Below are 15,148 nucleotides of genomic sequence, written 5' to 3' on the forward strand. Positions count from 1 at the left end.
TTTTTTTTTTACAAATCATTGCTCCATTCGCATTTTATTTTTTCTGCTTGTTTGTTTTTAATGTTTACGGATATGAACACTGAGTCGATTGCTTAACTTTTATCACAGTCCTTGGGGTTGTGCTAATTCAAAAGTTGTAATGTTGTGACTGCATAACAAGCTGTAACTCTTGTGTTCCCGTAGCTACTGCTGTTGGTAGGGCTCTTGATATCAATTCCTTCAGACATAGTGTCACTTGCCTTCCCTTTTTATTATGATCGACACAAGGTTGATATTAAGTATGCTTTTATTGAGATTAATTTAAATGCATGAATTAGAGGCAGGTGACAAAGAGGATACTAATAAGATAAATGAACTTGTAATGAATAAGATCGAGCTTGCTAAATTTAACCTTAGCTATTAAGATATATCATTCCCATCGTATTATCATGCTCCTAAACCAAAATTCTCAATTAAAAGCGGTTTGTAGGATGTAGTCCGCTTGTGCATTGCGCCTAAAATTCAAGCTACGATTGGATGACGTGAATTATTAAAACTCCGGTAACCCCCTGGTGCTTAATGGTTGAAAAGAATTTTTTGGCTGCTTCTTTTTTTTTACTGTTACCAAAAAGACACCAAAAGATGAACGCCATTTTCCGTCGCGCCTACTCCACCAAGACCCTCATTCCTCCTAATGTAGCCGCTGCTACCAAGGTTTCTGGTGCTTCCAAGGATGCCTCCATCACTCGTTTGGTCAGCTTCTACAAGGTTAGAACATTTAATTTAATTGAAAACATTGTCTAACGTCATGATAGACCTTACCTAAGGGTACTGTTGAAGCTCCCAAGCCCTCTGGTCCTTGGGGACGTTACAAGGCTCGTTACATTGACGGTGACAACGCTTCTGTTACTCCTTTACTTCACCTTGTCTTTGGTGTTTTCGTTATTGGTTACACTATTGATTACCACTTCCACTTGAGTAAGGCATTACACATACACACATACACACATATACTCATTCATTTTATAGAGCACCACAAGAACGTTGAGCACCATTAAATGATTAGATAAAGGAAAGTGTAGCCGTTTGGAATATAAATATACATCATCATCAGCAACAGAAATGTGATGGATTTGTTAATAAAGCAACTTTTTTTGCACACTATTTTATATTACAAAGAGATGGAGATATAGGATTATATTACAAGGGGCCTCATTAACAGCCATCACTGTCATCAGCTTCTATTGTGATACTTTCATCTTCTGCCTCTGGAAATATTGCAGCTCCATATTCGCGACTTTCTGCCATGACCTTTTCTGCAGTTTCTGTCAAATTGGGAGGAATAGGAGGGGCATCAAAGATACTAGTGTGACCCCGTCTGGATTTGTTCAATAGGTCTTGTCGAATGAGCCGAAGACCTGCTTCAGGCATGAGTACTTGCTGAATGTATTCGAGTGGCAGTTGAGGTTGCGTCAATTCCTTGGTGAGAATGCCGGATTGAAGGTATAGTTTGGATAGCACCTCGGTGATCGTAGTAGATCCTCTGGGTCCGTAATAACCAGGTACGCAGTTTTCAAGTCGGACGAGCACATTTACGGCGCTTCTTGCTTTACTTTGACCAAATTCAGCGTATGCATCCAAGGCAATATCCTTAAATTTACTTTTTACCTTGCCATCTATCACATCGTCTAATTGAGATTTGAATCCCAGGATACGTTTCTCTATTCCCTTAAAATCTATTGTTTCTGGGTAGCCTCTTTCATTGCCTTGTTTCTTGACAACAAGTTCAATATGATGTAATTTGCAGAATTCATGCTTATCGGTTGTTGACACACGGCGTTGCTCTACAATCCAGTCAGCCGTTCCAAACGAGGACTGTGCGTTTTCTCGTTTCAGTCGAGCGAGCTGCTCCTGTTCGTGTGCTCTATCCTTAGTTTCCTTTTGCTCTAGATACTGTCTTAGTGAATTCGTCATTGGCTCGAGTATATCTCCACAATAAGGACAGGTTTCTTTGCCCATGTCATTGTTGGCTTCGTCTGTTGATCGAAATACAGTGTCGATCAATAGTTTGGCACGAGCATTAGTGTCATGCCCAAAAGGCTCAAACAGGCGTCTCTTCTTGACCGGTTTTATAAATGCTGGCTTCTCTTCTTTTTCTTTTGGTTTTTGAAATTTACTTGCTTGAAAGTCGCCCCAATCATCATCGGAATTTACTGTAAATGGCATCGGTGCTTTTCTTTTGTATTGACTGACGATGTTAAGGCTCGGCTGTCGTCTACCAGCAAAAGGATTTGATTGTTGCTGTGTTCGATCTTGAGAAGATTGGTCATTTGTTGATTTGGATTTACTTTTTGATAGATTTAACACATTCGAACTCGATCGTTTAAACATGACAACAACAATAGCAATAGAGCGGAAGAATAAAAAAAATAGGCAATTTGATTTCATGGCAATAAATATCTGAGTCCTGCTGTCAAGTACACACTGTTTCTGAAAAGTAAAGTCGTGGTCCTGCTGAGAGCTTATGACTTGTATTAGTGAGAATCTGTGCCTTTCTTAACGAATTAATCTTTTGGAAATTATGAATTATGAAAATGAACACGAAGAGATCCAGGAGCTATATCAAACAAACAACGTTGCTCAAAATGCAAAGCGCAGGATCAGTTTCAACTTTTGATACCATCGACGAGCTTGTAAGTGAATATGGATGGCTTATATCAATGTTTGGATATTCTAATGATGTTGGGGTGAGGAAACGAGCTTGCAAAGATGCTAAAACATTTTAGACACCTGGTGCCAATATCTGAGAAACACAGCTGTTGAGAGCTTGCGTAACGGTTGAAGTTGAGTGATGGCTGTGATTTAATGGCATTTGATTAATTTTTTTGTAAACGCTATTGGTTGTGGAGGGCGAATGTGCTATCTACTCTGTTCCTGACTGTCCCGTTCTGCTACCCATGGATGTTTATCCAATAACCAATACATAATACAATTGACTTCAATCTCGTTCAGTGCAAAGAAGCGCCTAAGGACTATAAAACCAAAGCATTTTGTATCAATAAAGTGTTGCTTACTGGAGTCAAACACGCTTCTTCTAGTGCATCTAGAAAGAAAATTCCTTCAGATAAGCCGTCTTCGACGTATCTACTGTCTCTTACAAGTCAATTTCTGCTACCACCAAGCCGCCTGAGAGTAAAATAAGGGGTATGAAAATTGAAGAAGATGAAATTATCAGTCTATATTCATCTCGCCACACAATAAACAAGTTTTTGCAAAAGGAGATGGCAGGCTCTCAAGTTTTGGGCGTAATGAAGCGCACATCAGCAAGTCTGACTCTTACCCGCTGAAAAAAGATGTTACTACCAATTCCAAGTGTGATATAGTCACAATAATAAAGAATGAATACAAATGATTGCTGATGAGTCTCTATATAACCTCTTTGTTAACATCAAAGTCGAGAACTCGTTATTATTGTATGAATTAATCACAGCCAATGAGAATTGAACATGGCGTGCTATATAAAAATAACAAGCTTTTGTGATCAGTCTTTTTGTATTCTTCTTTCTTAAAGTATAGATTTAAAATAATTTCATACGGTTAGGCATTATTGGGTAAATACGCCATGAATTAAAGTATGAAGCTACTGTAAACACTGGAGCGATACAAGGCGCTCACAGTTATGTAAGTATTTATAAGACCTTTATTACTTTTGTCCATACTAACTTTTTCTAACTTAGGTACATCAACCTGGCGAACGCCTACAAGAGCGAAGTGACAAAGAAAAGGACAAGATAATATGTGTCTTAGATCATCTCCATGCCTTCTGCAATTATATCAGTAATTACTACAAAGAGAAGCAAGGCACAGATGAGACGCCGCCTCAATCGACCATGGCCAGGGAATACTTACTCCCATTTGCTGGTATTGCTTCTGGCTAAACTGAAATCCAGGAGCAATGTCTCTTTTATGGTCTTTGCCTCCGCGCCGTGTTTATGATACGTCTCTGCATCTTCAACAAGAAGTAAGCTGGAATTTATGGTGCTCTGGCAAGATACTTGAAAGCTCCTTCAGTAAGCGACAATCTCAAGTATGTTAAAATGTCCTATAACTTTCCGGAGGAGCACTATAAGACTATGGTGGCTAGCACTTCTTCTGAGGAGCACTTAAATTATAAAGTGTCAACCACTGACAGTCAAGCAAATGTGCGATGGCAAATTGCTCAGCGGAATCACTATGAAAGTCAAAGTTCAATCGAAGCTCTTGTTTGAGCTTTGCTAAATGAATCCTCGTTGAGTTCGTGTCGTCAAGAAAGATCGATTTTCAAACTTACTGACCACATAAAGTTATATATGTATATATTCTCTCTTTTCTTTTTTTACTTGTACACAATAAACACTACCCCCAGCCATACTTCTTTTTCTGATTGTGAGTCTTTATTTTGATTAAAGGCGTGTATTACTTTGAACTTAATTCTTGTTTTCTTTCTTTTAGTAAAATGTATTGAAGCAAAATATAAGCAATGACTTCTTGTTATGACGCGCATAGTTTTGTTGTTTAATGATACTACACTCTACTCTTCCTTTTTCTCTTTATTTGCGTATATAAATAGAAAAATTACCATTTCCTCTTTACCTTTTTTACAAACAAGCACTATTAGTAAACATACACGCACATGTAATTTAATAGCTTACAGCTAGTTGAACACATTGCTTAAATGCTTGAAATTCCTTTTGACACATGTCTTTGGTGACACCTTGATAATTAGCAGCAATACATTTTCCGTAAATTGAAGCCTGTGCTGAACAAGAGGCAACACCATTAGCTAGTAAGCGAACACCAGTAGATTTGCTCATTGTTTGCAATTTAGAACAAAAGAGAGCAAGAAATGTCAAAAGGGTTTTACATAAAAATAAGTGTTTACTAAAAGTCACAGTACATTCGACATGTATTTATACACCTAATTTTCTCTTTTGTAGGATTCGATGCTCCTCTGCTTCCTCACCGCGCCCATTGCATATGTCAAGGCTTTCTGTCCGTCACTCAGAAGAACCTTAGTCATTCAAGATCTGTACTATCTACAACTGATTATTCTGCACTGCAAAAGGGTGACACCGCTGATAACATGGCTGTAGAAACTACTTATTGGAAGTATCCCAGATTTATGGCTCTATTTCCTTCATTATCACCTCTGCTCCCCTTTTCTCTTTTCTCTTTTTGTCAATGTAGCTCTTCTGCTAACTCATCTATACAAAGACCTTAAACCCGATCAATCCCAAGATATTGATTCCCTCATCATACTTGCTTTGCAGCTAGTCACTTGTTACAGGTACTCCATTAGTCACTAAAAGGATAGCTTCGTTTCTAACAGACAGTGGCAAGCATGAGATCTCATAGGGCTAAAGAAACACCGATCTAAAACAAAAACTAAATTGATGAGGGTACATAATAGGGCTTGGGGTGTGTGCCAAAGAACTATAATTAAAAAGACACTTTTCTTGAGTAAACGCTGTGCACTTGAGGATGCACCGAATTAATATGAAAGTAATCATATTAAATATTAAAGAACAACAAGTCAAGTGTGGGAGTAACAAAATGAAGTTTTTATTTAAGTAAGCAATAGTTTGATTTCCAAAGAGAGAAAGTTTTGAATAGGTAGAGATTTTTCTTTTTTTTCTTTCCATAAGTCCAGAAGGCCACATTATCGCTAGCTTTCAAACCCAAGATGACTAGAACCATAGACTGCATTCCAGAAGACTACACGGTGTAAACCCTCCGTGAATAAAAAGTACTCAAGACTCAAAATCAAAGACCAATTTCAAAACCATACCACGGTAAATTCAACGAAAGAGGTGCTTCAACGTACAAAGAGTGCGTTTCTACGTACCTAGGTCAAAGCGTTTCGAAAGGAGTGATGACCGTGGAGACATCGGAATATTGAACCTTTGGAGCGTCGCAACCATCGAGCTCAGCAGTAAGGGAGAGTTTACGAGCCATTCATCAGCTGTAGAGGCAGAGCCATAACAATAGGAGCATCTCGGGGTGATCCAGCGTAGAGAAGCAGCGACCTGTCTGGTTAGTTTTTTGTTTTCTTCTCCTTTTCTTATAACAGCGTTTGATAGAGTTTGGCAGATAGTGGCAAATTAGGTTAATTGATTACGTTTCTTGTGGCTTCAGGACTTGAATATGTAGTTGCTCCAAAGTAGTATTCATTAGCAGCAGACATTGATAGACATGAGCAAAATTCTCTAGGGACTTTCCGATGTTGATAAGCATGGGTCAGGCATTTACTAGCATTTTCAGGCACTGATGATCATTTGGAGGTATTGATAGCATGAATAGGCGTTCACTGGTTTTCTAGAGACTTGATAAGCATTTGATAAGCATGAGTAGGTGTTTGAGCATTTGTTTGAGTATTTGATTGTTTGATCGTTTGAGTGTATTGATAAACAGTAGCAAGCATGAGTAGCCATTTGAGCATTAGCGAGTAGCGGAAATTTCTTTAATGCTTCCCCCCGTGAGAGGTCATTATGATAAAGTAAGATGCATAAGAAACCATGAAATAGAGTCAGCAAAAGTGTATTTTCTAAACGATGACATTAGTTATATGTACCTTGAGATCGCTCTCAAATGATATTGTGCCTTTTTCAATATAAGGAATAATAAAAGCATGGGAGAATATTTAAAAGTGATAAAGAATGAAGAAAAAAAAAAGGAAGAGGGACAAGAATGATAGCCTCTTTTATAGTTTTTTGTTTACGTGAATCATGTTGTTTAGGCTGAAAATAAATGACACATTCCTCCTTTTTCCAATAGTGTATGAATAAGTAAATAACTCATCCTCTATCTCTTCCATATTAGAACACATCCAAGCATCTGAACACCTCCCCCCTTTTTTTTCGCGTGATTTTTTCACGAGCTCTTTTCTTTTGTAAGGCCACTTGTTTACATAAGGCTAACCTCACACACACACATGTATTTTTTTTTTTTTTCATTATGATTGCTTCACTTTCTCATTTTCAATATATGTTTTTTTATTTTCTGGCTGTTTTCTATAAGAATGGGTAAAAAAAAAAAGTAAGGCGAGAATTAAATGTACAAGGGAAAAAGTTGTGGGGGACGGCATCCTTTAAAAATGTAGCTGATAGTAAACAAAAAAATAAGGCTTTTCTCAAAAAGCACTAGCCTGTCGATTCTGTGGAAAATATGCAATTGATTCCATTACAGCTGTTATTTGTCAATCAAAGAAAGAAAGTCAATTGTGATTGATCTATTTGATTAGCCATTCTGGCTTGTCTCATAAAAGTAATAATGAATTATTATTTTTCGCTAAAAAGAACCAAAATCAAATTGTCCTAGCCTTCATGTAACAAAACCTGTTTATCAGGCATGAAAAGTAGGTGATTGAGTTGCTGACTTAGGAAAACATAAGAGTTTGTAATGTTTTTGTTTTTATTTTTAGTGCACATGAAAAAAGGGTAAAATGTTTATCCTCTATTCCTTGTTGTTATATCCTTATCAGTTTCCCTCCTGCTTGTAAAATGTAGGCTAGCATTAGCGACGGTTATGATTGTGATAGATTTAATGACTATGCATTCATTTTTATAGTAAAGTAATGGATCTTCTAAGTCTGCATAAACTATTTCAAATGGCGCTCGAAACAGATGGGTTCCTAAGGTACGTGAAATACTTCACTTAATGACTTTATTGGCATGGGCACTCATGCATCATAAATGAGAGGCATTATCAAATATGTGATTTATTGGACGATGAGAAAAGTGATTTTTATAACCATGAAAAAGAATATGAACACATAAATTCATGAAACGGATAAAAATAAGCCTTATAAGGAGATAAACTAGTAGAAGAGTAACTCAATAAGCCTTAGAGGGGAACAATGTGATGACAGAGCAGTTTATCACTGCAGTAACGAATGATGTTGTTTAGTTGATCAAGTGTAGCTGTTGTAAGTTAAACATAGTATATTATAAATTATGTAGTAAAGCCAAGACAGCATACTTTTCCGAACAAAGTTTATCTATGATATACGATTGACTTACGCAAGAAGGAATGGCACGATCTTCATGTATTAGAGCCTTTGCATAAATGATATCAAGGGTAGAATAGATATGGGTTTGATCAAAGCCATGGTAGCTCAGATACTGTTCATTTATGTAGTCTTCACTCTGTCTCTTATTAGAGTCTTATCAATAACAAGGATCAAGAACTGTAATTGTATCAAAAAGAAAACTGAGACATGTTTTTTTTTCTCACCTCATCTCTGATGCATCAATCCGCTACAAAAAAAAAAAAAAAAAGTATTTAGACTGACCTCAATTCCTTGTTCACAATCATTATATATATTTTACCTTTTTGTCTTAGCATCTTTTCAGACAATAAAACTGTCTCGAAGAATTTCTTGCGCTATTTCTATTTTGATAATGAGATTATTGTAATAACATTTGCTTTGTCGATTTTACAATTAATTTTGCCATGGATGTTTTACTTGTAAGCACAACAGAAATCAAGCGTTGTCTCAGATAAAAATAGAAACTACGATTATGAGATACATCAAAATTGAAATCAGTTTACAAAAATACCTTTTTCTTTTAAATGAAATGATTGAATTAGAATAGCCACTGTCTACTAAAATCAACATTTTGGTAAAGGAAAAGAAAAGAATGCATCAAAGATATCAGTATGACTTTACCACTTCAGTGCGTTGATCGTGGAAAAAATCATTAAATCCACAATCATTTAATCGGAATCCCTCTTCCTTTCTTTGGTTTGTTCAACATATAGAAACAGATAAGTGAATTAGGAAAGAGAGCTTGCATTTTACATGCTTTTGCTTGGTAAGGTAATATATATTGAGCAAATAAAAGGGCCATAACTATTAAATAATCGCTTATATGTATATAATTTATTAATAAAAGGGAATAAAAGACGTGATATTCTTATTGAGCAGTTTCTTCTGTCTGTTGAATAAGTGTAACTAATCGGCGAAGTCGTTTCAAATTTAGCTATATGTAGATTAAAGAGTTAAAGATGACAGGTTTTTTAAAAGCATTACTTTATATATTTACCCAAGAAGGTAAGTAGACCTCAGGCTTTGTATCTCGTGGTCCAGGTATTTCAAATGGATTTGACGTATTTTCGATCGATACGGCATCCAATAATAACGCATCGCTCTTATCTCCTGTAACATGAGCAGCCACGGCCCGAAGTATCTCTGGCTTGATAGGATTCTCATAATCAGCAATATGATACTGTGAAATGAGCTTCTGTATCTGAGTAGGTGTCAATATCCAACAAACTTCATAGATATTTTCAATATCTTCCAAAGTTGCTTTTTTGAATTGGAGTAACTTGGTGGTTTGCATCAAGTGTTCTAGTTGAAGAGCACCTTCAGGAATATCGTGGCTCTTGCACCATTCTTCAATACGCGTAATATTGTATTGAATTTGCATAGCTAATAAATTTGAATGGTCAGGTGCGTTGCATGCACAATATATCTTGCTTACCTCTCTTCCATGAGCAAAAGTTTTTTCTCATCAATAAATCGTTGAATGCTGTTACACCAATAAGCTTTAATAATTCTGTCAATGCTTGTGCAGCTACAGATTGCTCAATATAATAGCATTTCATGGCACGCCATATCTTGTTCATGAAATTGAGCAGATCGTCCATTGAATACATCGGCTGAGATGAACCGGTTAATAATTTGTTGAAGAATCTACCAGAGTCACTTGTAATGAACCCAGGCAGGGATTGTCCTTCAACTACTGCTGGAATAACCATTTTGCTAAGATGCTTCTTGATCTCCTTCATCCAGGCATGGTAGATATTATCCTCTAAGCATTGAATTTCGAACTTGACTGTTTCCACTAACTTATTGAAATCATTTCTGTTTGCTGCTTTACGCTTATCATGGTAAAATCCTTGTTCAATTTCTTGATGTGCAATGCAAATCAATGACAATAGCTCATGAACATTGGTTAGCCAGAATGTGCAAGGAACGACTGCATCTTCATCAGTAAAGCTCTATTAAAGAAAAAGGATAAGTATGTTAGTAATCAACATATTTTAATATATACCATGAATTGCTTTTGTATTGTGTCCATAACATCAAACAAAAGTCTCTCTGATTGCTGAATGTATCCCAATCGCCACATTTCGCTTACACATAGACTGATTGTATGAGCGGGGAATAATATTTCTTTCTTGGAAGGAGGGTTTTGTAAAGTAGGTAAAGGCATCTTAACAGACCGAATGAGACCTTGAAGAATTTCTTCCTGTAAGCTATCCTCACTACGTAACAAGGCATGTATTTCTTCTTCTGGGCTTTCATCGATGGCGCCAGAGAGTCCACCGGCTTTCATGCCTGCAATAGATCCAATGTTATCAATGGACGTAGGTCGAGGATGTTTTTCATTCTGACGAATCGTTTCAAGGGAATTTTTTAGCCTGCTGTTTAGCATATCCGCAGAGCTGTTTCTGCGTGGTCTTCTCATTGCTGGTGTAGGAGGAGAATTGGTTGTAGCGGAAGCAACAGGATGAGATACATTTGCATAGACGCCAGCAGGTGATTTGCTTCTCTGTCGCATTCCAGCAGACTCGGAATCTACTGACAAATAAGGTGCAGGAGAAGCGTTACGCATACCGGGAGCAGGTGAAACAGCACGTAGAGCAGTCGATGATCCTTGACGACGAGAAGTATTGAGTGCTTGTGATAATTGTGCCTTTAATGCAGCAATTTGGCTACGAAGCTCGGCTACTTCAGCTTCGTCTGTCACGTTCTTGGCCCGTTCATCAGCCTCCTCTAGCGACTTGCGAAGTTTCTCATTTTCTGTCTTCTCGCTTTCAAGCTGAGATTTAACAGCATTCAGTTCGCGGTCTTGGTTCTTGATCTTTTCTAGCGCTTGGCGATGCTCATGATGAAGACTGTTAAACTCAGATTGAAGTGTATCGTGAGTTTCCTTGGGAACAGTTGGCTTTTGAAGCTCTTCTTCTAAATTCTTGGCTTTGCGCTCCATTTTCTCATATTTATCTGTCCAAGTTCTGATCTGTGCTTCAAGCTGAACAGCGCGGTCATTCATTACCTTATTCTCATGCTGAACTGTTCTCAGTGTCTGTGTCAATTCAACGACCTTGTTTTCAAGAGCATATGATACTTCCTTAAAGTGACTGACTGATCTTGCTTCAGCGCGGAGGCCTAATAATTGTTTACGAGCAATATTGCGACGAATGATGGATTGGAAATGAATGATAAATTCTCTTTGAGCCTTATACTTCCTTCTGGCAAACCTATGTTACGAAAAAAAGAAATATAAGACAGGAGAGTTTTATATAGTTATCACGTAACTCACCAGCCTCTAACAAGTTTTTGAATTTGAATGGCAGCGTGGTTCTCTCGCAGAGATTGGAAGTTGCGTCTTGCCAATTTAGTTCTGCAAGCTACAATAAAAGGAAAATAAATGTATGAATTAAACAAGTCAAAGTTGGAAGGTAACACAATCTAACATCTTACCGGTTTGAAGCTTAAGAACAAATATTTTCTTAGAAAAGTATTGCTTTCGAGCGATGTATCTTTTCCAATTTTTCTGAATGGTGATCGCTGCCTTTTCTTCTCGAAGTTGTTGTATTTTAGCTGAGGCCACCTTACGACGTGCAACACATTGAATCCGAATAGTCAATTCCTTCATACGAATGTAACGCATGTGATAAATATATCTCTTCATATGCTTTTGCAAAATGATAGCGCATTCGTTGAAGCGATCTGCTCTTAGTTTTTCCAGATAAGCCAATTGTCCAGCACGGAAGAAGATCTTTGTTGTTCCTACTTGGTATTTGTCCTCATCCTTAATAGATGCTTCCAAAATAACTGAGCATAGCTGACGAATATCTGGCTTGGTGACCTTGGGATCCCAATGCTTCGATGAAACAAGGGCATAGTACCGATCTGCAAATTCTTCAAAGGTCCAACGGGAAGGATAACCAGCACAACTGATACGGATAGTTTCCAGTACACCACATGCTCGAAGCTGAGAAAGTACCATATTTGGATCAAATTCCCATGCTACCTTGGCTTCGTTTGGTTTAATACAACGAATATAATGAACATTGGTGCCTCCGATAGTGTCCATTAAATTGATCAAGGATGCTTTAAAAATAGATCCAAGCGTTGGTTTTCTAACAACCATGCTCATACGCTTATTGTTTTCAGGCTAAATATATAAATAAATGATGAGATCTATAGTTGCTTGAATACGTAGATCCTACTCACCGGAGGGACTGCATTATTAGCTGCTGCCTTTTCCAAGACGTCGTTCAAAAAGTCAAACTCAGCATTTTGTAAAAGGGCCAAATGCTCATCAGGTACTGTGTCCTTGTTTTTGTCAATAAAATTTTCAGCTTCATATTGAACATCCAATGCATAATGCGCAATCGTGAAAGCGCTGTTAGAGAATCGAGGTTTTTTGAAGTAAGTCTTGTAGTTAGGACTATCAAAATTGGTATACAATTTTTGAACAAATCCCTGATCTGAGCCTGAAGGTAAACGAGATTCCTAGATGCATACAAATGGTTTGTAAACAAGGGTATGACTATATACTACCCATTACCTCATCCAAAAGTGATAAAATACCCAATTTTCCTTCAATCAGCTCAATACATTTTTGATTGTCGCTAAATTCAATAAAGGTCCAGTTGATCTTTTCCCTTACATACTCTTCTTGTTCCAGCTTAAAGACGTGTTGATTGAACTGCTGCTGAAGCTTTTCATTAGCATAATTGATACAGAACTGTTCAAACGAGTTCTTCTTGAAGTGTTCAAAGCCGTAGATATCCAAGACACCAATAAAGTTTGCAACTTTGCTAGAATCTGAGCAGGAAAGACTTTCGTTTGTAACAGAAACAAGCCATTCAAATAGATTTGCATAAACATATTTAGCTACAGAGTCCTTCACGACATGGGCTTGTGCAGGGCTTAGGTTGGTTACGATCTTTTCAGAACGAGTGATGATCTGTTTACGTACGATCCATTTTCGAAAATCAGCGGTTTTGATACCCAATAAGCGAGTGGCGGTTAACAAGGCAGGATCATCCTCTGCCAGCATAGCATCACCACGTCCAGTGATTTTAATGTTACCGATATGAAGTAAAGCTGCCAACAATCTAAATATCTTCCACTGTAGCTGTACTGATAAACCAATCGTAGATAGCGCTCTTTGAGTTGTTTCAAATTCAGCAGCATCATCTACACCGGGTATCACACCAGTTCCACTTTGGTTCAAGTAGTGAAATTGAGTATAATCGCCCAGTTCAAACTCTTTTTTCTCTGACAATGGTATACCTGCACAAAGCTACATATGTACACATATGAGTTATAAACATATATTCACCTCCTTTTTTTGTTTACCTGATAAAAAATATGATAATTTCTTTCTGTCTCAGGTTGATAAATAAGACGTGAACGCTCTAGTAAATACGTCCTAATCTTTGCCCCCACAATATTGGCAGCATCATCAAACTGAATCTCGATGTATTTACCAAATCGAGACGAGTTGTCATTTCGTGTTGTTTTGGCATTACCGAATGCTTCCATAATAGGGTTGGTAGCTGCAGAGAGATCAAACTTAGCCTCTTGACACACATGTGATTATATCCTGACTTACCCAATATCTGTTCTTCTACTTCTGTCATTCCTCCGCCGGACTTTTGTTTCTTACCCATACTTTCTTGATCATCTGCAGTGGCAAAGTAGCGCATGATGTATTTAGCACTCACAGTTTTACCAGCACCACTTTCACCCGATACAACAATCGTTTGGTTCATTTGTTCACGTATCATGCAACGATAGGCATCTTCGGCAATAGCAAACAAATGTGGCTCGAGTTCACCTCGTCTCCTTCCAGAATACTGTTGTACAATATCCGGATCATAAAGGGCAACCCTGTCGAATGGATTTACTGCAATCAGGACAATACCAGAGTATGTGTAGATCAACCTTTGCATATATCGAGTCCGGATTGTATTCAAGACTGGAAAGGTACATGGATGTTTAACAAATGTCATTTTTTAGTTTTGTTTTGTTTTTGTATTACCAGCTGGTTCATTTAAATAACTCAGGTTTGTCAAGTCGTCTGTATACTCCATCTTTGGAGGGTTACGAAGCGGTGGTAAGCTCGATCCTCCTGTCTTTTCCAGCTCTGCCAAAGTAGACTCAAATACATATTCCTGAAGTAAAAATTAGAACGACGCTTATATTAAATATTAGTGTTGTTATATTACACTTCCGTCAGCATCACTTTCAAACACAATCTTAACTTTTGAATCACTTGTAACTGTACTCGAGATGCATGTTGTAGAAACCCAAGCTTCTCTGTCATCTGCAAACCAGGCCTTCGTTCCTGGGGTATAAACCTCGACTGACTGCCGAATGTTAGTTGCCATGCCAACCTTTAAAAGTTAAAAATAAGAAAAATAAAAATAAAAAAAAGGTACGGGAATAGTTCAATGAAAATGAAGCGCGTGATTTACATTTTAACTTTAAAGACAACTGTAGAAAAGGGTGTTTATAGGGTGGAGTCTCAAAACCTCTATTCTGTATCACTTGGTCAATACACCAGAGGATAAGCCAACAAGGAAGGATATATACCGTTTCAGAATGAGAAACTAGACTATTCTTGCGTCACGTCAAAGAGCACGTCTTCTTCTTGTTCATCCATATAGACATTTACCCTTTCGTCCCCCATAGACACGGTTGATAAGAATATCTGTGTAAAGTTGAAGCGTAACATATGTTCTTAGTGATTTAAGTATTTGATACGAATCATTATAGAGTTACATAATCTTACATCCATTTTATTTTACATTCCTCTACAGCATCAAATAAGAATAGCTTTTAGTAATTATAGTAAGAACAATAATTTAGCCTATTTTCTGGTATATTTTCTGGTGCATGTAGTGCTCACCATTTTTTTTTTAAAAAAAAAGTTAATAACGAAAAATGCCAATAACCTGTATTTAATTGAGCTGATATTAAAACACTTACATTGCTCACAATAGTCCAAGTGCCATCAAATAACTTAGGTATTGGCTTCGGATCAAGACGATACTTATTATAAAAATACTTAGTAGGCCGATTTCTTTCAGAGACTGTGAATAGGGA

At 37.3% G+C, this 15,148-nt stretch overlaps 5 protein-coding genes across 5 annotated transcripts; 2 read left to right on the top strand and 3 right to left on the bottom strand.

Moving 5' to 3' along the window:
• The first annotated feature begins 605 nt into the window (after positions 1-605).
• RHIMIDRAFT_9273 (uncharacterized protein) lies at positions 606-1,116 on the top strand. Its single transcript, XM_023615884.1, has 3 exons — positions 606-747; positions 795-957; positions 1,009-1,116. Exons 1-3 carry the CDS (start codon positions 622-624, stop codon positions 1,035-1,037), a joined length of 318 nt encoding a protein of 105 aa, XP_023471280.1. The 5' UTR covers positions 606-621; the 3' UTR covers positions 1,038-1,116.
• A 78-nt stretch (positions 1,117-1,194) lies between these two features.
• RHIMIDRAFT_243625 (uncharacterized protein) lies at positions 1,195-2,370 on the bottom strand (the record flags this gene model as incomplete). Its single annotated transcript, XM_023609965.1, has 1 exon — positions 1,195-2,370. The coding sequence occupies one exon, from the start codon at positions 2,368-2,370 to the stop codon at positions 1,195-1,197; it is 1,176 nt and encodes a 391-aa protein (XP_023471281.1).
• Positions 2,371-2,624: 254 nt separating this feature from the next.
• RHIMIDRAFT_233003 (uncharacterized protein) lies at positions 2,625-3,917 on the top strand (the record flags this gene model as incomplete). Its single annotated transcript, XM_023607864.1, has 3 exons — positions 2,625-2,672; positions 3,613-3,660; positions 3,717-3,917. 3 exons carry the CDS (start codon positions 2,625-2,627, stop codon positions 3,915-3,917), a joined length of 297 nt encoding a protein of 98 aa, XP_023471282.1.
• Positions 3,918-4,593: 676 nt separating this feature from the next.
• Positions 4,594-4,832, bottom strand: RHIMIDRAFT_233004 (uncharacterized protein; the record flags this gene model as incomplete). The annotated part of the gene is made up of 2 exons (XM_023607865.1): positions 4,594-4,611; positions 4,671-4,832. 2 exons carry the CDS (start codon positions 4,830-4,832, stop codon positions 4,594-4,596), a joined length of 180 nt encoding a protein of 59 aa, XP_023471283.1.
• Positions 4,833-8,562: 3,730 nt separating this feature from the next.
• RHIMIDRAFT_221822 (putative class V myosin) lies at positions 8,563-14,627 on the bottom strand. The gene is made up of 12 exons (XM_023607445.1): positions 14,269-14,627; positions 14,082-14,214; positions 13,653-14,018; positions 13,397-13,596; positions 12,600-13,340; positions 12,263-12,544; positions 11,507-12,203; positions 11,346-11,433; positions 10,074-11,283; positions 9,501-10,020; positions 9,063-9,448; positions 8,563-8,999 (listed from the first exon to the last, which is right to left on the bottom strand). Exons 1-12 carry the CDS (start codon positions 14,428-14,430, stop codon positions 8,934-8,936), a joined length of 4,851 nt encoding a protein of 1,616 aa, XP_023471284.1. The 5' UTR covers positions 14,431-14,627; the 3' UTR covers positions 8,563-8,933.
• Between the last annotated feature and the right edge of the window lie 521 nt (positions 14,628-15,148).

Source organism: Rhizopus microsporus (assembly GCF_002708625.1).
Source record: "Rhizopus microsporus ATCC 52813 unplaced genomic scaffold scaffold_1, whole genome shotgun sequence".
Taxonomy (NCBI): domain Eukaryota; kingdom Fungi; phylum Mucoromycota; class Mucoromycetes; order Mucorales; family Rhizopodaceae; genus Rhizopus; species Rhizopus microsporus.